The sequence below is a fragment of the Tupaia chinensis genome, unplaced genomic scaffold (genome assembly GCF_000334495.1).
Source record: "Tupaia chinensis unplaced genomic scaffold, TupChi_1.0 Scaffold138568_1, whole genome shotgun sequence".
Lineage (NCBI taxonomy): Eukaryota > Metazoa > Chordata > Mammalia > Scandentia > Tupaiidae > Tupaia > Tupaia belangeri.
In genome coordinates this window covers 553,419-578,992 of record NW_006198462.1, presented here as the reverse complement: position 1 = coordinate 578,992, position 25,574 = coordinate 553,419, and the positions used below count along the sequence as shown (strand labels likewise).

Here is a 25,574-nt window from a genome sequence, read left to right as displayed (position 1 = left end):
GCTGGTGCTGGTTTGCGTGCTGGCCGCCCTGTGCTTCGCTTCCCTGGCCCTGGTCCGCCGCTACCTGCAGCACCTCCTGCTCTGGGTAGAGAGCCTGGACTCGCTGTTAGGGGTCCTGCTTTTCGTCGTGGGCTTCATCGTGGTCTCGTTCCCCTGTGGCTGGGGCTACATCGTGCTCAACGTGGCCGCAGGCTACCTGTACGGCTTCGTGCTGGGCATGGGTCTGATGGTGGTGGGCGTCCTCATCGGCACCTTCATCGCCCATGTGGTCTGCAAGCGGCTGCTCACCGCCTGGGTGGCCGCCAAGATCCAGAGCAACGAGAAGCTGAGCGCTGTTATTCGCGTGGTGGAGGGAGGAAGCGGCCTGAAAGTGGTGGCGCTGGCCAGACTGACCCCCATCCCTTTTGGGCTTCAGAACGCAGTGTTTTCGGTAAGTGACTTCCCGTTGGCCTGCCCCTCTCCAAGTCTTTTTTCTTTTCTTTTTTTTTTTTTGAGTGGTCTAATGACTGCTCTGTGAGGGCGCATCATGAGATAAATAACAGCAGAGAAGTGACATTGACAGGAGTTGTGGTCGTAGCCTGAGAAATCGATCACAGAAATAAAAGAAATCTTAGTCCATGCCTCAGCTGGAGCTCGGTAAGAAAAAGAACTGTTCTCTTTTGGGGCGAAAGTTTGAAATGAAGGGCCGTTTTAACCGTGGGGCAGAGGACACATGAATGGATGTCCATTTTTAACATTTGTCATCTTGCTTCCGTAGCAGCTTTGGCAACAGGCAGTAAGTCTTCACATTCAACTTAGTTTTCTTTTTTGCCTGCAAATAATACACCCTGTATCTTAACTTTTAAGCGACTTGGGGCTGAAGGAAGCGTCTAAGTAAACAGTGGAGGGCATAGCTGCTGACTCCAGATTTTGGAATTTTCTAAATTGGTTATAGGCCTTTTCTTCAAGTAGTTTGATACAGTAAGGACAGTCTTGTTGATCTTTGGAGGAACTTCAGTTTGAAATCACTGAGTAGTGAATAAAACAAAATAGGACAGATAATCTTTCTGCTTAGTGAATATATGTTTTCCTTTATATGCACTTTTTTAGACTCGTTTTTGCTCTTGTATCCCTGTGTTCTGTCTTTAGGTTTCTATAGCTAGTGTGCTTCTCCATGCAACTGATTTAGGATAGAAACACTGCTAGTGAGGAGACCTTCTAATTCGAGTTTGGTCTTTATAAACTTTACAATTTCTGGAGACTACTAACAGTATCTGACTCCAGTTTGCTCTGTCCTGAAGTGAAGAGTTAGGATAATCTAGGTTTCTGAGTTCCTGAAATTCAATGATTCTTAACTGCAAAGAATTCATCTACAGAGTTCCAAGAACTCAATCATTCACCTGTACTTTAAAGAGTATTAAAGTATAGAAATATAGCATTAAAATCTATAGGAAATAATATTTTATTTATCTTAGTGATTTTGATATATTGTTTTATTCAAAATATTCAGCTCTGCAAACTTTCTTGTTTTGTATTAGGCATAATTCTAACCATGATGAAATTAAAATATTTTTCTTTTTTGTTTTTTTGAATCTCGTTCGCTAACTCTCTTGTTGATTCTGTCAAACTGCAGCAGCAACTGCAAATGTTTGGTGGAGGCGGTGGAACCAATTGAGGGGGTTTTGTGGAGATTAGATTTGGTGTTTATAGTAGTTTCATTTCAGCCTTAAATCTTTTCTTTTTACAGCCTCCTAGTACAAGTTACAAGCACAAACTTTGACCCAACCATGAGTTACAGTAGTTGTCCCAAGACTTTGAGAGAAGGCTGGGGCCAAGGAGCCTATACAGATTCATTCTGTTGGTTTGCTTTGTCTTCCGGAATAATTCCTTGTTCCTTTTCATTTCCATTTACTGTATGCCAACTATTATTCTGGGCTCTTTTTCCACATGTTATTCCTAATCCTTAAACCAGCCCTGCAGAAGGTGATTATGCACACTTTATAGATTGTTGTCTACTAATTAGCAGCAGCACAGGACTGGTTCTGTGGAGTCCTTGTGTCTGCTTATAATCTTGACTGGTCAAGTTGCTTATTCTCTCTGTGCTTTACTTTATTTGTAAAATGTACAAAGTATGGTACTAACTTCATAGGGCTATTGAGAGGATTACCTAAAATAAGTATATAAAACAGAGTCTGGCCTTAACATCAACATGTATATATTGTTGGCTTTTTGTTTTTTCTGCTGTGTCCCAGATCACAAAGATTGTAAGTGAATGACAAAGTTAAACTTTGAACTGTGGTCTGGTCTGATGGTAGGGTCTCTACCTGTGGCCCTCTCTTATTTCTTTCATGTGTGTATTTAGTGCCTAGTGTAGTCATGAGTATAGAGCAGGGACTTATATGTTTATTGACTGACAATAAGGTAGGTTTTTCTTAATGTTTCATCTACATATTAAATACATGAGTATAAAGTTGTACTTTTTACTTGGAAATAATTTAAGATATGAAACCAAACTTGACCAGGGATCAATCTCAATTGGGCATTGTGGGATCAAGAGACAAGAAAGAAAAAAAAAGGAAAGTGGCCACTGGAAATAGATATTATTGTCACCGTTTTTGTAAGAAAGTATAACTGAAGTTTGAACCCAGGATCGGCTCATACTGTGCATCGTAACTATAAAATTCGTACTCATAGCTGTAAGTGGTGAAGCCACCGGATATGGTCTGTCATATCTTAGTTCATTCCTAGTATTCTGAACTGTAGGCCTTACAGAAGTAGGCCTTTCAATCAACATAGTTTCCAGAATATACTGAGGATGTGTAAGAGAAAAAGCCTTGCTTAGGCCCCTGTTGGTTTCAGTCTGATTTTTCCTTCTACCTTTTAGAACTTCATTTCATCTTATTCCCCTCTGCTCACAGCTATCCCCTTTTCAGGCATGTTTCTCTTGCCTGTCTTTGAATATATACATGATTGGAGCTAGCAGGTGGCATCACAGTTAAGGGACTTAACTCCCACATGGTCAAACATGGTTGGACTCCTGGACCTGGCAGCTTGCTTTCTCACTTTCCATCACTTTCTGTCTTTCTCTGGTCAAATTAAAAAATAATTATAGCAATAGTAAATCTTTAAAAAAAGAAAAATCCATGCTTTTGTTTGTTTTGAGTTTCAGTTAATGCTCATTTTCTCAATGCCCATGTTTGAAGACATTTGTCTGGGCTTCTTTCTTTTTTTTTTTTTTTAGAGGTTTTTGCTATAGGGCGCGTGCGCTCACCGGACAGACAGAGACAGAGAGATAGGAAGAGACAAATCACCCCCCCAGGGGGGATGGCCACACCGCAATCCCTTCTTCTCCATTCTCCTCTCGGGATCTTGGGCACGCACGCACACGCACCCGGCGTGAGTTTAAGCCACCGAGTCCGGAACTCAAACTGCAGTCGACTACGTGGGAGTCCAGCGACATAGCCATTACGTAACTGCTAGTCCCTGGGCTTATTTCAAAGAAGTTAAGGGAAGTGGTCACCAAAGGCTTTGAAAATAGTCCTTACTTAGTCCATGCTGGGTGACCTCCATGTTTTTCTCCCCTGTGGAATAGAGTAAAGTTGTGAGGGTTAAATAAGCTAGCTAATGCAGTGAAGGCATTAAGTATTTTGCCTGGCACATAGGCACTTCTCAGTAATCATTTGCTATTTTATTAATGGTGGAGGTAGTGCTATTTACATTTTAGATGCAGGAGCTGATTGTAAAAGGTGAGTACATGGAAGAAGTTAAGGGGTTTTTCTTTGCTTCCTATCTGTCCTCAGCCGTAGTTCTTTCCTTTTCACATATATGCCAGAAAGGGATAAGCAAGCTGACACTAGACTTCTGGAACTCTCAAAATAGAAAATATATATGTCACACTTTATGATATTAGTTTTTAAACCATAGGAAGTAATTTCTCAAGGACATATTTAAAATTTTCTGTTTTAAAAATGCACTCATCATTTCTGTAGGTAAATAAGTTGAAATAAGTAAAGTTTTTTTTTGTTTGTTTGTTTGTTTTTTTGAGAGAAAGATTTTTGCTATAGGTCATATGTGCTTGCTGGAGGCACAGAGAGAGAAGTGAAAAATCACTCTCCTTCCAGGGTAGATGGCCACATCGTAATCCTTTCTTCTCCATTTTTCTCTAGGGATTTTTGGGTACTCATGCACATGTACCCAGTGTGAGTTTCAAGCTGCAGGGTCTGGGATTCGAACTGTGCTCATCCATGTGGGAGTCTAGTGTCTTAACGGTTATATCACCTGCTGGTTCCCTTTTGTTGTTTTTGATGTTTTTAATGTAATCTTGCATCTACAGGTCTCACTGCTGGTAAGACTGGTTTTTAAACTTGTATTTCTGATTCTGTTCTTGTCTAGATATATATCTAGATGACACTTATTATTTTCTTAATGGATAGTGAGGATAGGCTAAAGTATGCTGCAGTAACAATCCCCCAAAGCTCAGTAGTTTAAAAAGCAAAGGTTTATTCTGCTTGGTCAGGTGAGATTTGGTTTGAGGAAGGAGGTAGAAGAGCTCTATTTCATGTCAGTTTTGCTGTGGGATCCTGGTTGACAAAGAAAGCTGCCATCTTGCAGTTGATATCTGTGATACGGTGAATTGCATGCTTGCTGGCTTTTAAGCTACCAGTTAGAAATAATCTCACTTTTTAATGACTTGAACAAGTTACAGAGCCACAGCTAACTTCAAAGAGCTGATGGGTATTCCTGAGAGGACAGAGAACAGGAGAAACTGGTAGGAGTCCTAATGACAGGTACTTGACTATCTCATCTCTCTCATTCCCCATGTCTAATGATTGGCCGAGTCCTGTGGATTCTACCTCCTAAACACTGGAGTCCAGCCCACTGCTTATACATGGTTTAGGCTTTTCAACTTTCCACCCAGTCTCCCTGACTCCTGGCCAGGGCTTTTCCATCTTTATTCAAAAAGATCTTTCCAAAATACAGATGTTTTCTTGATACTCCTCTGCATGAAATCCTTAATTGGATTTTCTTATTACCTTAGGATGGATACATTTTAAACCCCCAATGGAGTTACCTCTATAGCCCCTTTCTAGTCATTTCACAATTTGCTATTTTTTGTTGTTGGTGCTTTTTTTGTTTTTCTTTTTTGCTATAGGCCTCATGTACTTGCCGGGAGTGAGTGAGAGAGATTAGAGAGAAAGTGAGAAAGCACTTCCAAGGGCAGATGGCCACGACACAGTCACTTTCCTCCATTCTCCTCTCAGGATTTTTGGGCATGCATAAACACATGGTGTAATTTTCAAGTTGCTGGGTCCAGAACTTGAACCATGAAGTCAGTTGTGTGGAATCTGGTGCCTTAACCACCAGGCTACCTGCTGGCCCATTATCTTCCTTTTGATGAGTTAACTTATTTCATCTTTAGTATTCTGAGAGATAGGCATGATATTTCTGATTTAAACATAACAAATGAAATCCCATCTGTAGCCTTGAAATTCTAGGTTCCTGTTTTTATCAGTTGCTAGATATGGGACTCAGGATTGCTAGGAAAGAACTGTTGATGCAACCATAGAAGGACAATGAATCTTAAAAGAGTAAAGCCATGTAGAAGAAACTAGTTGATAAAGTTGAAAATTGAAATGATTCACACTAATAATATCCCATTTGTATTTAGCTAGAATTTAAGTGTTCTTATGAGGTCAGTTCTATGATGTATCTGGAAACCTACAGTTGAAACCTACCTTCTGTGTCAACATGACATAGTTATATTTACTCTTTTGAACCATAGTTTCTGCTATTGTAAAATGTATTTAAGAATACCTGGTACAAGCTATGATAAAATATATAGTTTGTTTATTTTTCCCTGTTTCTTTCTTTTCATCATAAACATCCTAAAATGAGAATGTTGAAGCTCAGGGATTTCTTTTTTCAATAACTTAACAAATATCTACATTGTTCTTACTGAGTGCTAGGCAATGTTTTATCATATACATGTTACTTATTTAATGCTCATTTCAACTCTAATGCTCATCTTATAGCTGAGGCATTTGAGGCACAACGTGATGAAGTAATTTGCTAAGATCACATGGTAGTAAATGATTAGAGCATTCCCTATCAGGGTACTAGTGTTGGTCCAAGAAGAGCTGGGTTACTCAGAGACCACAGATTCCAGATGTAGAAAACTTGTCCTAGAGTGCCTTGCATGTTACAGTATGGAGGACCTCCATGTGTCAGGCACTGTGTACAAGGTTCTATACAGTTGACGTAGTTATCCCAGGATGTAGGAGCAGGGGTCAGCAAATAGTACCCAATATTCAGTGGCATACATGCTAAGAATAGTCTTTCTATTTTTAAATAGTAGGGAAAAATAATATTTCGTACATATGAGAAAAATTAGGAATTAACATTTTAGCATCTGTAAATAGTGTTACTGAAATATAACTGTGTTCATTGATGTGTTACTCCTTTTAAACTAAAATGGCAAAGTTAAGTAGGCCTGCAAAGCCTAGAATATTTACTACCTGGTACTTTTATGGAAAAAGTTTGCCGCCTTCTTCATTAGAGTTACTGCAACAAACAGCCACCAAGCCTAAGCCCCTGCAACTGTAGAAAGAGGCCCTTAAGTTCTAACATTTATCTTACTTTTTAGTTAACAAAGTTAATAATTTAAAAAAGCAAGATAAGGTACGGTGTATAAACACAAACAAAATAGAAATGAGTAAGTTTTAAAATGCAAGGCCTTACCCATTACCTTGGCTCACTTCCCAGTGGAATCACTTTAAAGAATTGCATGTTATCAAACTGTTGGTTACTTTGGTTGTATGTGTGGGTCCACGGTAGTATAGAAGCAAAATCAAAGATGTGTTTGTTTGCTTTTGGAAGGGATAGAGAGCTGTGAAACTGCTGCTGACTGAACTAATGACAGTGAAGGATATCATTATCGCTTGAAGCAGATATTACTGTTTAAAATAACTTTTCCGAGAGTTCTTACTATCAAGAAGAGGGTAAGGTACTTCTAGTAACTTAGTTCACAATTGATTAGAAATTTATTACAATTAAATAAAAGTTTTTGGCAAGTGACTCTAAAACCACAAATAACATAAAAGTCTTCTCCTATGGACTCTTTGGGGACTTCTAGTTCTGTCTCAGCTCCCATGTGGCCATGGTGAAGTCATTTAATGATTCTGGCTCCTGGTTTTTTTTGTTTGTTTGTTTTGTTGTTGTTGTTGTTGTTTTTTGTTTTTTTTTTTGTAAAATGGGAAGGGTTAGACAAAATCTCAGAGTTTGTTTTAAAAAGGGCAGAATGTTCTGAGCAACAATTTAACATTACCTTTTTTTTTTTTTGCGGGAGGGGGGGGAGGAGAGGTTTTTGCTATAGGGCGCATGCACTTGCCAGAAAGACAGAGAGAGGATGTAGGAGCAGGGGTCAGCAAATAGTACCCAATATTCAGTGGCATACATGCTAAGAATAGTCTTTCTATTTTTAAATAGTAGGGAAAAATAATATTTCGTACATATGAGAAAAATTAGGAATTAACATTTTAGCATCTGTAAATAGTGTTACTGAAATATAACTGTGTTCATTGATGTGTTACTCCTTTTAAACTAAAATGGCAAAGTTAAGTAGGCCTGCAAAGCCTAGAATATTTACTACCTGGTACTTTTATGGAAAAAGTTTGCCGCCTTCTTCATTAGAGTTACTGCAACAAACAGCCACCAAGCCTAAGCCCCTGCAACTGTAGAAAGAGGCCCTTAAGTTCTAACATTTATCTTACTTTTTAGTTAACAAAGTTAATAATTTAAAAAAGCAAGATAAGGTACGGTGTATAAACACAAACAAAATAGAAATGAGTAAGTTTTAAAATGCAAGGCCTTACCCATTACCTTGGCTCACTTCCCAGTGGAATCACTTTAAAGAATTGCATGTTATCAAACTGTTGGTTACTTTGGTTGTATGTGTGGGTCCACGGTAGTATAGAAGCAAAATCAAAGATGTGTTTGTTTGCTTTTGGAAGGGATAGAGAGCTGTGAAACTGCTGCTGACTGAACTAATGACAGTGAAGGATATCATTATCGCTTGAAGCAGATATTACTGTTTAAAATAACTTTTCCGAGAGTTCTTACTATCAAGAAGAGGGTAAGGTACTTCTAGTAACTTAGTTCACAATTGATTAGAAATTTATTACAATTAAATAAAAGTTTTTGGCAAGTGACTCTAAAACCACAAATAACATAAAAGTCTTCTCCTATGGACTCTTTGGGGACTTCTAGTTCTGTCTCAGCTCCCATGTGGCCATGGTGAAGTCATTTAATGATTCTGGCTCCTGGTTTTTTTTGTTTGTTTGTTTTGTTGTTGTTGTTGTTGTTTTTTGTTTTTTTTTTTGTAAAATGGGAAGGGTTAGACAAAATCTCAGAGTTTGTTTTAAAAAGGGCAGAATGTTCTGAGCAACAATTTAACATTACCTTTTTTTTTTTTTTTGCGGGAGGGGGGGGAGGAGAGGTTTTTGCTATAGGGCGCATGCACTTGCCAGAAAGACAGAGAGACAAAGCGAGAAAGCAACCCCCAGGGGGATGGCCACACCGCAATCTCTTCTCCTCCCTTCTCCTCAGGATCTTGGGCACGCACGCACATGCACCCAGCATGAGTTTAAGCCACTGGGTCCAGGACTCGAACCGCAGTCGACTACATGGGAATTCAGCGACATAGCCATTACGCTAACTGCTGGTCCATACCTTTAATTTTTTAACAGATTAGTGATAGTGTGTTTTGTTAAAAAAAAAAGTACTTATTTTCTCATCTTTTAAAATTCTTATTCTGTGCCATAGCTGCTCATAAATTCAAATGAAGACTTGTTATTGTATGCCAGTGTACTTACTGATTGTTTCATCTTACCATTAAAGTATACTGATTTGCTGCCAGTGGTACAGTTAGGAACAATAGAAAGACTGAGACACAGTCTGTGTTTTGAAGGAGCTTAAAGTCATATGGATTGGCCAAGTTGACAAATGTAGTATCTGCTTAGCCTGTATCCCTAGACCTCACACCACCACTGAGTACAGTTGACCATTAATTTCCTGAGACTGTTCCCCCTTATACCTCTCTAGTTATCAGCTTCTATAGTATTTATGAGCCATATACAAGCTTACGATTCAGAAACCTGTATCTCTAACCTGCTATTATGGTAACGTATATGTAGTATACCTCATTTCTCTTTTCCTAGGTTAAAAGTAAAAATTTTTTAAAGCAGAGAGGCTTTATTAAAATTTATTTTGGCTCGTTTGTTTTTTCTATCTCCGAAGTATATTCACTGTAAAAATCTTGACAAGTATAGCAGTATACAACAGAAAATAATTACTAGCATTTTAGTATTGGGGCTGCCCTGTAACCTAGTGGTTAAGGGAGCTGGATCCCCCATGGCCAACCATCAACCATGATTCAAATCCCAGCCCTAGGAATCTGAGGAAAAAACACTGGCCACATGTGTATACATGCTCAAAATTCCAACAGGGTGAAGAAATGGAGAATTACGGTGTGACCTCTGCCTTGTAGGGGGATGCTTTTACCTACTCTCTGTGCCTTTGTGTGTCCTTGCCAGGAGGTACAAAGTACCAAGATCTGGAAGTTGAAAAGAACAAGGAGTATTCTAGAAACCAAGAAGATTTTGATGTGACTGGAACATAGTGTGATGTGAAGCATGAAACCATCAAAGACCAGGTCATGAAGCACTTGCAGGCTGGAGAATCTTACCTTCATTCTGATGGCAGAAGAGGGAGTTTAAAGCAGGATTAGGTTTGTCTCAGTGGGGGTAGTCTGGTATCAAGATTGAGAGGAGGAAACTGAATAGGGAAGGCCTAGATTCTTAGATATTTGGAAGTGCAATTGACAAGACATAATATTAATAGATGTGGGGAATGAGGTATGAGCTGTATTCTGAGGTTTCCAGCTAGGGCAGTGCAGTTGGGAACACAGAAAAGAGGTGTTCTGTGAGGAGAAATGGGAAAGGAATGGGCAGTTAATAAGTTTCCTTACTACTTATTGTTCAGAGTGAAAGCTAGTTGCCAATTCTAAACTCTCTAACTTCTTCCTCAACTTTTCTGAACTGTCAACAGTAAGCATTTCACAGATGCAAACAATAAAATATGTAGTTTATCAATAAATAATAATTAGATGAAAAGATTGAACTATAGTCATGTAAATTAACTTTTAAAGTTTTTAAACATTTTTAACTGAATTCATAATGATATGTGTTTATGGGACACTGTATACATATATACATTATGTAATGACCACGTCAGTGTGCTTAGCATATCCATCACCCTTGACCTCTATCGTTTTTATGTGTTGAGAGCATTTACATTCTTCTCTTCTATTTTGAAAGATACAATAAATTATTTTAACAGTTATCACTCTACTGTGCTATATAGAACACTAAAACATATTCCTCCTGTTGTTTTGTACTTGTTAACCAACCTTTCCTATTTCTCCTCTCCTCTACCCTTCTCAGCTGCTGGTAATCACTATTCTACTCTCTACTTCTATGAGGTCAACTTTTTTAGCTTCCATATATGAATGAGAACATGGGGTGTTTGTCGTTCGGTGAGTGGCTGATTTCACTTAACATAACGTCCTGCAGGTTCATCTATGTTGCCTCCATTATAGGATTTCATTTATGGCTGAATAGTGTTCCACTGTATAGCTATACCAAATTGTCTATATCCATTCATCTGTTCATGGGCATTTAGGCTCATTCCATGTCTTGGCTGTTGTAAATAGCCAAGAAGAAAACCTAGGAGTGTAGCACTCTGACATACTTCATTTCCTTGGATATATACCCAGTAAAGGGATTGCTAGTTTCCTCCTTTTAAAAATCATTGTAGGAATTCATGATGTTTCCCAATATTAGTAAATATATTTTAATTGAAATTATCTAATATCTTAATAGTAATTGTTCAATAAACAGCATCCCCCCCAAATAAACCAGAAATATAGGAAGGTTTAGTTTGCCAAAACACATACTAGATCACAGATTTACAGAAAATTTGAGGTCTTCCAAGCAGATCATTTTATATTCTTTATTCCATCCATGCCAAGATATTCTTTGCAAAAATGAAAAAGTTTCTTAATGGGTCCATTAAAGCCAGAAAAACAGTTGTGCAAAGAGACGTAAACTTAGAAACTGGAAGAGCTCAGGCAGGGTTGCCCAGGAAGCTGGACTCTGTGCTTGTGCTGGGAGGGCAGCAGGCTCAAAGTTCAGTGAGGAGAGTGGAGGGAAGGATTTGAAGATAGAGGGTGTTTTTTTAATTGTCGTCCCCAAAACAAGGTGAAGCAGCTCTTGTTCTTTGAGAATTTAGCATGCCCCTCCAAGTTGGATACTTAATTGTTTTCAGGTTCTATCTGGTATAATGGTGACATAATGTTCTATGTTAACCCCTACTGGCCCATATAAATGAACTGCATCTCGAAGTAAGTCCCAGTATTTTGAGAGTAAGAATAGACATAATTTTAAAGTGCTCCTAGGGTTTTGAAAGCATTAGAGATGGTAGTGAAGTGGCATTTGCCATATCTGAAAGTTTCACTGTAATATTTCTGATCACAGAATTTATTCCACAGGATAACACTGATATCTTAAGTTGAGATTTCTAGAGTTCTTGATATTGGAAGATACCTCCTGAGCCAAGATCTTAAAGAGTATAGAAGGCAGGAATTCCAGTGAAGACTGCTTTAGGTTCATGTGAATTCTTTCTGGAATGTAGAACAAGGAGACATTTTTAAAACTTTGGTGGATAAAGGGGCCAGTAGGTGGCATGGTGTTTAGGATGGATCCACATGGCCAGCTCTGCAGTTTGAGTCCCGGCAGCCTGAAAAAAACATCCTAGAGTAGAATGGAGAAAAAAGGATTGCAGCATGGCCACCCCCGCTGGGGGGCATTTATTTTCCCTCTCTTTGCCTCTCTGTCTCTTTCCAGTTAATGCACATACCCTATGGCAAAAACCTAAAAAAATATAAATAAAAATTTTTTTTGGTGAATGATGGCTTATTGGAGGAAGAAGTTTTGATGAGTCTCGTCAAAGACAGAAGTTAGGTAGAGATTCTGAGTAGTAATTTGGCTTAGAAATGCCATTCTTAGCAGTTGGACCAGCAGTTGGCATAATGGCTGTGTCACTGGACTCCCATGTAGTTGACCACGGTTCACGTCCCGGACCCGGTGTCTTAAACTCACGCCGGGTACATGTGTGTGCCCCCAAGATCCTGAGAGGAGAAGGGATTGCAGCGTGGCCATCCCCCCTGAAGGGTGATTTTTCCCTTTCTTTCTCTCTCTCTCTCTGTCTTTCTGGTGAGCACACATACCCTATAGCAAAAACCTCTCCAAAAAAAAAAGAAATGCCATTTTAAAATAATTTGGAATCAGTTTATCTTCAATAAAGGTATCAGTAGTTTAAAACTGTGTGTGTAAGTTGTTGTACTGCTCCACTGGTTAAGTCATTGAACACACTCCAGCAAAACTGTTTACAGTGATTAACTGAAATTCATTTTTGCTTTCTTTAGGCATACAGCTTTTCAGATAAGAAATATAAATAATACTTTCTCTAAATGAGATTTCATCATGAGAAGTTTGATAAAGTTTGATTTAAAAATTGGACAGTGGTCTCGATAACGAGTTCAGTGACAAGACTGTTTCAGACTTAGGATCTGTTTTTAAAATACCCATTTGCATATTATGGATGTCATATGTGAATGTCAGTTATGTGTTATATTTAGAGAAACTTCATTCCATTTAAAGGCTATGGACTGAGACTTTACATTCTGATATTTTGGGACTTAAATATTTATTTTAAAGGTAACTTCCTCAATATGTAATGTTTTGTTAACTGTAATATAATAATTTTATAAGACTCTTTTTTTTTTTGGCAGATTTACTCATCTTACTCATGTGTTTGACATGTTTATTCTAAAGAAAGTTCTCTGCTTCTATAAGTGCTCTAAATTGACAGAGGAACCATGGCTCCATTCACATCATCTGTTCACTGGACTCTGAGTATAAGCATTTTCCTCTTTTATCCAAGGCCTCTGACAAGTATCATCCCAACTACGTTTTCTGTCTTTGCAGAAAAATTTCCTGGCATGTGCCCAGAGACAGTCAAACTACTGCCCACTTCGCTGGTACACCTTGTACTTCCCCTCCCACGTTGTCCTTGTTCATTCTCTTCCTGGAACACCTACATTGGCCTTCATCATCCCACCTATCTTTGCCTGCCACACTCATGTTTAGCTTTGTGTCCATTGTCAATTCCTTTTTCCACCAATCTACCCACTTCCACCAATCTACCCAACTAATCTTAATGTTTCCTTACTGTTTTGTTTTGTTTTGTTTTTTTAATTTGCCAGAGGTACTTGTGAGAGAGAGAGAGAGAACTCCCCCCATGAACATAGTCACACACAATTCCTTCTCCATTTCTCCTTCCCATTGAGATTTTGGATATTCATGCACATGAGCCCAGCATGTTTTTCAAGCCACCAGGTTCAGGATTTGAACTGTACAGTTGGCCATGTAGGATCCCAGTACCTTAATCACCAGACCATGGGCTGGCCTCTTCCTTACTCTTCAGTGTTCTGCACATAGACCTCACGGCTGCTATTCTTCATGTTTCTAAGAAAGTTAGTATGTATTTGTGTGTAAGTCCTACAAAGGCAGATACTTTGTCTTACTTTTTATCTTTTACAAGGCCCTATCAGAGCTTCATACTTGGGCAGTTATTGAGCTAGTGATTGATAGAGGTAACTTGTTAACAAATGGTTGCTACAGTATTCTTTCTGTATTAGCCATAAGCCACCTCCATTTCATTACCTGTGAATAGAGATAAATGTGCCACCATTGAAAATGCGACTTACATGATTATTGGCTTATAATATAGTTATACAGTAACCTATATATAGCTGATTAAAATACCAAATCTTAAAATTAGTAAACAAGTTTAACAAAGTTGCCTGTAGCTTTTTTACATACTGCTAATACCCAAATAGGCTTGCTGAAAAGTTGTTCTCAAAAAATTAATAGCAGTAGTTGCAACAATAATTGGAAATTATTAGAAATAAACTAATAAGTGCATGTGTGTGAATAAATCTAAACTTTAGTTATAGGTGTAAAATAAGATTTTGAGTAATTATACAAACACTTCTGTATAAGAATATCAGATATTTTGGTAATTTCATATCTGTCCATCCAATTATTTGAAAATTTACCTTTGTCCTAATGTAAAGTTTACTGAATTTTTTTTTCTTTTTGAATGACAGAGTGAACCATAAGAAAAATAGGTGAGAGTAATTATAGTAGCTTAAAAAAGGATGAGAAATGAAGGGTTTTGAAGGGAATGGACAATTCCTTGCCAGAGATTAACTGATAGTCTTCACTGCAACTTGGTTTAATATAAGATTTGAGAGATAAATGGGCCTCAGACCTTTTATATACAGTATTGTCACTTATAATGTAAACATCACAAGTCTAAAGAAAAGTTATTCACTATTCAGTGTATAATGCTCAAAAACTGGAGGATGGGGCAAGGGGAATAAAACTGTATCCTTGCTTTAATCTGAATAAATATGAGAAAGAATAAGACATAAATGTTAAAAGGGAAAGCCTAATCAAACATCTTTATATAGGTAAAACTAACAATGGATTAAAGAAAAAATTTTGTGCAGCTAAAAGCAATGGGAAAATGAGAGGAAAATATGTTTATGATATCTGACTACATATAAAATTAGAAACATTTGTGTGCCAAGAAGAAGGACCCTTCAGTGGGAAATACAGCCGCATATAGTAGATGAAAGGCTGCCCTCACCTTACATAGACCACTGACAATAAATAAGAAAAATACTTAACCTTCCAATATAAAAGAGCAAATAAAGTGATAAAAGAAGTGCAAAAAATGCATATAGAAAACTAGTATAAAATATAAATTAAAATAGTACAGGTTAAATAATGATGAAACATTTTTATTTTTATCAAATCAAAGAAGCTTGGGTTTTAATACTTTACATGGATAAAAATATGAAATGGGCACATTCATGTATTACTTTCTGATGGACACATGCATCGGTGCAAGTGTTTTGGGAAAATAAACAATGCTAACTGTTTGAGCTCAGAATGGGGTATCCTAAAATATTGAGATACATTTTGTATTAGTCATTTATTGCTGTGTAACATCTCTTCAAACGTTAGTGTCTTGAGCCAGCTGGTGGTGTGGTTAAGGCAGCTAGATCTCACATGACCATCTGTGTGGTTCACTTCCCAGATGGTGGCTTGAAAGACATGTCAGGAGCATGTGTATGCATGCCCCAAATCCCCATAGGACAATGGGAGGAGGGAGGGATTGCTGCTGCAGCTCTGGCCATCCTTCTAGGAGGTGCTTTCTCACTTTCCTGCCCTCCCTTTCCAGTGATATCACACACCCTATGGCAAGTTGAAAGAAAAAGGTTAGTATCTTAACCTAAGAAATACAGTCTCACAGCTTCTGTGAGTCAGGAATTCCTATGCCACTTACCTGGATTTGTCTGACAGGCTCCCTCACAATGCTGCAATCATGATGTCAGCCAGGGCTGCAGTCTTCTTAAGGCTTGATACTCCTTTCAGCGTTTGTTTTATCCCAAGTCTTCTACATTCTGCATGTATTCCCTTTATAATCATTTTAAAAAGTCAGAAGGTTTTGTCAAGTATTTCAGCTTATTCTATTTACAATGAAAAACCATTAGCAAGACTTAACACATTTTTATATTGGATGGAACTTTTACTTGGTAATGAATCATTCGCTTTAATCTACTCTTCTAGATTACTGATCTCTCATTACCCAACTATCTGATGGCATCTTCAGTTGGACTGCTTCCTACCCAGCTTCTGAATTCTTACTTGGGTACCACCCTGCGGACAATGGAAGATGTCATTGCAGAACAGAGTGTTAGTGGATATTTTGTTTTTTGTTTACAGGTGAGTTTAAGGCCAAGGGTTTTCTCCTGTTTTCTTTTTACATTGCATTGTTAATTTAAACTGAACAGATTTCATTGAAAATAATTTAAGAGGATTTTTCCTTTTTAGATCTTTTCTTGTTCTTTCAATGCTGCTTCACATTTCGACAACATTAAATTTTTTAATTGTGTGGATAGATGAAAGTGTGCAAAACTGAATTGATACTTACTAGAAATTTTCTTTAAGATACAAAGAAGAAGAATGACAAAATAGAGTTCTTTTCCTGTGATTATTTTCAGTTATCAAAAATCAAATACAATTTTGACTTTGTGTAAAGTAGTATAAACATGTTTCTGAAGATAATTTTACTGATATTTGATAGAGTTGAGTTTTTATCATACTACGTTATCTTCGAATGATTGAAACTCTTCTGTTTGTATTTTTTAGAGTATTAGTTACATCGGTAATACACATTTCTTTCTAGTAGTTTGATATAGAACAAAAATAATTGTTTTAAAAAAGATTGCCTTATAAAAACTGTCTAGTGTTTTCATTACAAATCTGAATATGATGTGTAATTTGTTGTTAGTACTTGTTATAGTTTGGGGTGCACATAATTCCATATAATAAACTGATGAAAAAGGAAAATTCTGTCATGTAGATAAATACATTTAGGACCTTAAAATTGCATGCATGATGAGTTTTAAAAGTCCATTTTTTAAATTTTGAAATGTTTTATTCCTGAGATTTGCCAAAATCAAAAATCACCAGAATTTTTGACTAGTTAATAAGATGATGATAGCTGGGACCAGCAGATGGTGTAATGGTTACATTGCTGGACTCCCTCCTAGTTTGAGTCTCGGATCCAGCAGCTTAAACTCAGGGCAGGCGCATGTGCATGCATGCTCAGGATACCGAGAGGAGAATGGAGGAGAAGGGATTGTGGCATGGCCATACCCCCTGGTGAGTAATTTCTCGCTTTCTGTCTCTCTGTCTCTCCAGTGGGTGCAGGCTCCCTGTAGCAAAAAATCTCTCTCTTTAAAAAAAAAAAAAAAAAATCACAGCTAACCTTTGTTTATATACAACTTAAGCTCATTTAATCCTTACCCAAACCTTATGAGTTACAGACTTGAATTATCCTGAGTTGATTGTGTTCCAATCTTTCATTCAGTGATACTTCTGTGGTATCTTGAAACTGTCCATAGCAGGAACATTAGATACCCTGGGAAATGACAAAAGGTACAAATCAAACTACCCACTTCTGCTCCCCAAGAACTGGTTTACAAGGAAACCACTGGATAGTAACTTTTTCAAAGTCACAGCTATGGTGGCAGAACCAGGATTTAAACCAAAGTTGTTGGTTTTCACAGTGCTCATAATCAATAGGTTCTAATAATCCGAACAGACAGTACTAATGAGATAGACCTATAGTCTTACCTCATTTGTCCTTTAACTTGTTTGCTTTAATTTATATACTGCTAATGAACATATAGTATCATGTTATAAATTTATTGTTGATAATACTATTCTCATTTTTTTCCCCTTCCTTCCTTCATATTCCTGAGCTAAAGAAGAGGGTGAGGGCATATTTGGGGAGAGTCCATAAAGATTGTCGAGCTCTGGGGTCTAGAAGGACCACTGGGGAATATCCCCCATGTCAGTTCACCCCTGCTGCAAGCCGAAGAGCATTTCTCCCTGTGTCCACACATACCCTGCTACACATATCCTTCCCTCATGCTGCTGTCTTCTAAGGTCATCATTAGCCTCATCTAAATCAGATAGATGCACTTTCCAGTTCTCCTGTATCTTGACCTCTTAGCAGCCTAAGACTCTGTTGTCAATGGCTTTATTACTGTATTAAAGTACCTTTTTCCCTTTGTGTCTTTTATATCACTATCTTGTTTTTTTCCTTTGCTTGCCTATCTTGGGCTTTTCTTCTTTTCATCTCAGGTATTTGTATTTCTGAAGATTCTAGTCTAGCCTTTCTAGACGAACTCTGATTTTTTTTTTTCCCCTTAGCAAATCCAGTAACTATGGTAGCTGCTAATATTCTTATTTGTGTAATGAGTGACACCCACACACACATCTTAACCCAGCCCTCTTTCCATTGCTTCAGACCCATTAATTGAACTGCTTCGGTTGTCTAATAGGCACCTCCAGTTTAGCGTGTCTTAAACAGAACTTGGCGTCTCATTTACACGCAGTGTGCCTGTAATTAATTCTCTAACATTTTCTTCATCTTTTGTTATGTTGATACTATCTACTGATGAATATTAAACTTAAGAATTTTCAGTAAGTATATTTTGCTGCTTTTAAAGAGGACTAACAGAGAATAATGACAGTTTTTAAAGACCTACCTTTAAATTAACCAATTTAACCAGTGCCAGGTTCCTTCCCTCCACCCTGCCTAACATATCTCCAGTATGCTCTGCCTCAACTGCCCCACCTCCCCTGCCACCCTCAACAGTTGGATTTAGAATACTTTTTCCGAAGTTTATGTTACGATTATGGGTAGGTTTAGTTGAAACCGTGTCATATTTTAGTAAACTTGCTGGGACGTTAAATAAAACTTGCTATATTTGCTGCAAACCCTAGAGCAGCAGTCCCCCACTGTTGTGACCCTCGGAATCGGTTTCATGGAAGGCAGTTTTTCCACAGGTAGAGGGTGGGGAGGTGGATGGTTTTAGGATCATTTAAGTATATTAAATCTATTGGTTTTCACAGTGCTCATAATCAATAGGTTCTAATAATCCGAACAGACAGTACTAATGAGATAGACCTATAGTCTTACCTCATTTGTCCTTTAACTTGTTTGCTTTAATTTATATACTGCTAATGAACATATAGTATCATGTTATAAATTTATTGTTGATAATACTATTCTCATTTTTTTCCCCTTCCTTCCTTCATATTCCTGAGCTAAAGAAGAGGGTGAGGGCATATTTGGGGAGAGTCCATAAAGATTGTCGAGCTCTGGGGTCTAGAAGGACCACTGGGGAATATCCCCCATGTCAGTTCACCCCTGCTGCAAGCCGAAGAGCATTTCTCCCTGTGTCCACACATACCCTGCTACACATATCCTTCCCTCATGCTGCTGTCTTCTAAGGTCATCATTAGCCTCATCTAAATCAGATAGATGCACTTTCCAGTTCTCCTGTATCTTGACCTCTTAGCAGCCTAAGACTCTGTTGTCAATGGCTTTATTACTGTATTAAAGTACCTTTTTCCCTTTGTGTCTTTTATATCACTATCTTGTTTTTTTCCTTTGCTTGCCTATCTTGGGCTTTTCTTCTTTTCATCTCAGGTATTTGTATTTCTGAAGATTCTAGTCTAGCCTTTCTAGACGAACTCTGATTTTTTTTTTTCCCCTTAGCAAATCCAGTAACTATGGTAGCTGCTAATATTCTTATTTGTGTAATGAGTGACACCCACACACACATCTTAACCCAGCCCTCTTTCCATTGCTTCAGACCCATTAATTGAACTGCTTCGGTTGTCTAATAGGCACCTCCAGTTTAGCGTGTCTTAAACAGAACTTGGCGTCTCATTTACACGCAGTGTGCCTGTAATTAATTCTCTAACATTTTCTTCATCTTTTGTTATGTTGATACTATCTACTGATGAATATTAAACTTAAGAATTTTCAGTAAGTATATTTTGCTGCTTTTAAAGAGGACTAACAGAGAATAATGACAGTTTTTAAAGACCTACCTTTAAATTAACCAATTTAACCAGTGCCAGGTTCCTTCCCTCCACCCTGCCTAACATATCTCCAGTATGCTCTGCCTCAACTGCCCCACCTCCCCTGCCACCCTCAACAGTTGGATTTAGAATACTTTTTCCGAAGTTTATGTTACGATTATGGGTAGGTTTAGTTGAAACCGTGTCATATTTTAGTAAACTTGCTGGGACGTTAAATAAAACTTGCTATATTTGCTGCAAACCCTAGAGCAGCAGTCCCCCACTGTTGTGACCCTCGGAATCGGTTTCATGGAAGGCAGTTTTTCCACAGGTAGAGGGTGGGGAGGTGGATGGTTTTAGGATCATTTAAGTATATTAAATCTATTGTGCACTTTATTTCTGTTATTATTACACTGTAATATATTAGGAAATAATTATACAACTCACCATAATGCAGAATCAGTGAGAGCCCTAAGCTTGTTTTCCTGAAACTAAACTGTCCCATCAGGGGGCTCCTATAAGAATCTAATGCTTCTGCTGGTCAGAGAGGAGGTGAAGCTCCAGTAGTAACATGAGAGCGTGGCTGTAAATACAGATGAAGCTCACCTGCTGTGTGGTCTGGTTCCTAACCAGCCAGATGGGTACTGGGGTTGAGGGACTCCTGCCCTAGAGAACTGACTATTGGGATTTTGAAATACAAATCATTCCGAAAGAATTGAACTGCATAGACAATCTGATGGGTTATATGGATTGTATGTAGGATATTGATGCATAGAGAAACCACAGCTTCTTACTAGACAATAGGAAACTGAATTCCACATGATTTAAAGGATTTCCTTAAGTCATACCACTTGTAAATGGCTAACCCAAGAGACATGACTAAGTGTGATCAAGTTGATGCCTTTTCTTGTATCCCTTTCCATGGAATTTTAATTTTTTAATCATCTTTATGTTTTCTGTTGTTTTTGTTTTTTTTTCCTAAGTACAATTTTATATTTACAATCTCTTGCTAATTTTTTTCTTGAAGTTTTATGAGCATTTCAGGTTAAGTAATTCTCAGAGCTTTTTGTTTACACCACGTAGTTCATTGCAAATGGTAGTGCTTTTTTCTGAAGTGGGCTTAGAAATACCTATGGGTATTTATAGTTGAACAAAGATACAGTACTACATAGTTACTCTAATAAATCTTAATCAGCTATTCTACCGTAGACATTTTTGATTCCTTGAAGGAAGCTTTTTGATACAAATTTGAAAGAAGTTTGACTGGTATCAAGTGAGCATCATTGATACGGACCAAAAGGAGTATATTGGATTGTTGGGAAAGCCATGACTCATTTTTGCATAGAAAAACCGAAAAATACATCATGCCTCTCCTGATGGGCTACTATGTTGGCTGTGTGTTTGCCTAATAGCCTATAACCGTTACCTATAGTCTTTGGCCCTCTGTACTGCCAGAAGAAACAGGAACACAAAGAATAAATATATATAATATTTAAACATGCATAACCCTTTACCTGCCATATTTGAGAAGCATCCTGTTTGAAGCATTTCTAAGCTAAATGTTTATTACATTTAGGTCTATATGCTGTATAAAATATTGATAACTGTAATATTTTATTTTTATTTGCAGATTATTATAAGTATAGGCCTCATGTTTTATGTAGTTCATCGAGCTCAAGTGGAATTGAATGCAGCTATTGTAGCTTGTGAAATGGAACTGAAAACCTCTCTGGTTAATCAACCAAATACCAGTGGCTCTTCATTCTACAACAAGAGGACCCTAACATTTTCTGGAGGTGGAATCAATATTGTATGATTCTAACAAAATGTATGGTTGTCAGGAGCCTAGTGTGCTGTCCAAGGTCTAGCAGTCACTTCGGTAGTGGGCAGAGACATGTTCTAATTGTATTACGGCACAAACGAAACTGACTAGTTTTTAAATTGCACAATTTTTTTAAAGCAAGAATCATTTTCTGGATATGTAAGTGTAAATGTAGATGCGATTTTGGCTGCACCTCTTTATTATGCCTGTATTGGCCTATAGGTCTGCACTTTAGTGTTTTTAATTGTTTAATTTCTGGGTACTTATGAACAGAGAAATAACCCAAATATATATTTTTTCTTCTTAGTGTCTTTATTTATAAAGTCCATGAATAGTTAGTTGTATGCATCTTTCCTCCTTACAAAGATGAGTAAAAGTATAGTTTTAAATGTATAATATTATTGGATGTTCTTTGCTTTGATAGTCTTTCCAGAAAGGACAAGCAGTGTTTTGTCTTGTTTTGAATTGTTGTTTCAAGTGGGCCCAGTTTGCTTCTCTTTTCCTTACTCTAATAGAAAACAGACATTGACTTTCAGTTGAATGTATTTTTGCAAGCATCACATTATCGCAGGGCCATTTACACCTATTCACACAGGCTTAAATCCTACATTGTGGGACTGAAGTGCTCTTAAGATACCTTTTATTTTCACTGTGTAATATGCAAAGCAAAAGGGAAACAATTTAGTGGGTGATGATTCAAAATTAGAACTCCTGTTCTAATTCAGTTACATTGGCTTTACCCTCCCGAGATCTTTCATCAAAGGGCTGTCCCATTGCAATCCTACTAAAACATTTTGTTAAACTTTTTTCCTTTTTATATTAATAATTAGGCTTTGAAATAAAGATGTTATTCCTTTGAAATGGTGGGTTTACCATCGTTGACGATGTCACTCAGGTGGCCTTTTTTGATCAAAACGCCTTTTTAAGAACCAAGCTTTAAAGTCATGTTTATAATTCCATTGTACTTATTTGTCCCTGTAGTGGTCAGCTTTAAAACTATAAGGATAACATTAACTCAGTGCCCAAATTTGTATTATTTGCCCTACTATAGGTAGGCTTTTTTTGGTGGGGTTTTTTTGGTACTTATTTTTCTCTGATAAGACTCAGGAATTCTGAAATGTGAAATTGTCTCAATTCTTTCTTTGGTAGCATAAATCAAGTGTATTTATTAATAACACTTAGAACTGTAGAATACAATAATTCGGCCTATGATTCATATAACAATGTATATTACTCATTACCTTTATTTTTAAAATGGTTTAATTGTGAAGTTTATGATTTTTTTATTTTTACAAATGAGATTATAGATATTAATGAAAAATTTCGGGTAGGTATCTTTTCTCTTTGCTATAAAGATTCCAACTTATCAGAGAGCTCCCATTTGCCTTTCCTTCAGGGTAAAACCATTTGCCCTGACTTACTAAATACAAAGGAATTCTTTGAAAGCAGATTATTCTAGTCTTATTCTAGAGATTAATTTAATCATTTTAATGCGTAAGTTTTTTACTCTGTTCAATTATAGTCATTTTTCTTTCTTTTACAATACCTAAGTTTTTTCTGCTTTTAGTACAGTAAAGTTCACTTATATGTCTCAAGTGCAAACACTTGAGAGCTACCTGGTATACAGTGCATAATTGGTCTCAAATTCTTTCTTCTAATATTGTTGGGGGGGGGGATATATATATATAGTACTGGACTATTCTTATTCTTTTTTTGAATTCTAATTACCTGTTAGGTTTTTTCTTTTTTGAATCCTATTTGCCTGGTTAGTTTTTTGTTTTTCATAATTTCAGTTTACAATCCCTCTGAGCAATACATTTGATTTAGTCTTTCAGTCTTACTTGCCAATATTTTTCTTGTGCTTCTTTGTTGGTTAGTTGATATTGAAGGAGTCATCATTGAAGATCACCTCTTTCATACTTCCTTTACACCTCATGTATTTTGAAGTGAATTTATTAGTACTTATGACTTGAATGATTTCACCAAATGAATACCTTCTGGTAGTTTGTAATGATTCTTCCAATTGTTACACTTTGCTTGGTACTTGTAATAAATACATAAAGGAAAAAGAAATTTTCTGTATTCTGCCAATCATAATTTTATGTAAATCTTCTACTTTTTTTTTCCTTACAATAACATGGATTGGCTATTTCTAAAATAATAATCAATAAGCTGCAGCTTTTTCTTTCTTTAGCATTTCCAGCCTTCATGTAAAGAGCAGTCCACTCTAGTCTTGCTGTTTGATAGTGAATTTAGTGGCTTGGTGTTATAGGTTGTGCTGAATATAAATTGTTCAAAACATTGCCATGCCTTATTTACTCCATCTTATCCCTGCATCCCAGATGTATGGGAACACCCACATCTACATGATACTTCATGTTGCCCAAATATTGCCTCTAGTCATCTGTATTTATAAAATGCCACAGTCATGTAGATTTATAGAAATGAAATGTTTTGGATAATTCACACTGTCTAAGTGCAGTATGAAAGTGTTTTATGCACATTTAATAAAGCATACAATATACCTGATTTCCAAATCTGATGAAATATATGTTCTGTTTATAAACTCTGAGCCTTTTCCTACATTTTCCATATTTTTCTGGTTTACTGTTAATGATTTTGTTTACTCTTTGCCGAATTTTGTCATGTACATTATTTTAAAGTGGTGTCTCCTTTTACAGACATGTATATAATTACTAAATGCTGTCATGTCAATTTTCATTTGATCATCTGTTCTATGAAATGACTTGAAATCTGTATTCTCTGAGTTTGCGAAAATACTATAACCAAATCTCTTGTCACTGAATGTGTATCATGGGTTCAGAAGTGACTGGATTTATTCAGAACCTGCCATACTCTCCCTTGGTTACTTTGTATCCAGCTACACACCTTTCTAAGGCTTTCCCCTGATGTGGTTGAGAATGTGACTATAAACATTTTCTTCCTTGTGAAGCAATTCGGTGTACTAATTGCTCTTATTTGCCCTTTGTAACGAAGCTAAGTGCTGTAGGTACAAGGATTTCCCCAGCATTACTGTGTTAATGTTCAGTGCTCTTTGGACTGTCTTGGAAAAGGTGCTATGAATTTCATGTGTTGATATTTGTTAGCTGTGGGGCCGTCTTTAGAACAGTTGAGGAAATCACTAGGCATACACCAGGTTGGTGCACGTCAATCCTTAAAAAGGTAGTAAATCCATGCTGCTCACAGCCAAGCAGAATTTGCAGAGAAAAGAGGCTTATCCACATAAACAACAGTAAACAACAGTCCTGACCTACGCTGATGACCTCAGAGATGGAATTTTGTTTTAATAAGAGGCTACTCACTGTATCAGAATGATGGTCAGTAGAGCATTATCTGGTTTTTAGGTTGGACATTTTTAATTTCTGTTGTAATAAAGTAGTTAGGGTATAATTTTTTAAATTATACTATGTTTTAAGCTGAAAAGCCATTAAAGAAAGGAGAGGAATCACTGTTCCTTCCACAGATATTTTAAACTCAGGAGTTCAGTAACCTCACATATTGAATATATAAACTGTTAACTTATTCTGCAACTAAATTACAACCTGGTACTTCTGAATTGCAAACTGATTGCTGCAAACGATTTTCTAAAGTGGCTGAAGTTTTAAGATAGGTGCATCAGTAAAATGTCTTGATAACTGATACCCCAAATCACTTGTGTGCCTCAGAAAATAAAAGGTAATATTTTATTTTCCTTCTCTCTTCTCATTCTTTCCCTTTATTATTTAATGGGTGTAGAGAGACATGTCTCACGGGAGGGAGCAATTCACAGGGAAGGGATGATGTGCCCTTTAAAATGGAACCCTGATAACCTTCTTTGGGGTGGTTATGGTTACAGTAGAAACCCTATGGGAAAATAATTATGATGTCTTACTTCGGCTGGCACTCTTCTGTTTTTTCCTTGTGCTTGAACTCTTGAGTTATGAAGTGCCACCTGTCAGTCAAACAGTTGCTAGTCATTTGTCTCAAGCTATTGTGATACTCATGATGCTTTTCATAATGTCAGGTCTAAGTTTCTGTTGATCACTACTCTCTTTCTATGACAGTTTCTTTGTGGGCACATTCCAGCTGCAATGAAACTTTCATTTTAGCACCTAGAATGGTACTTGTCTTTGTTTATT

The 25,574-nt window shown here is 37.1% G+C and overlaps 1 protein-coding gene across 1 annotated transcript; it reads left to right on the top strand.

The window, feature by feature from the left end:
• Position 1: 1 nt before the first annotated feature.
• TMEM64 (transmembrane protein 64) lies at positions 2 to 25,151 on the top strand (the record flags this gene model as incomplete). Its single annotated transcript, XM_014592779.2, is given in 3 exon segments — positions 2 to 430; positions 15,798 to 15,953; positions 21,244 to 25,151. Coding segments are annotated over 3 exon segments (771 nt in total), but the record flags the coding sequence as incomplete, so codon positions are not given.
• Positions 25,152 to 25,574: the final 423 nt, after the last annotated feature.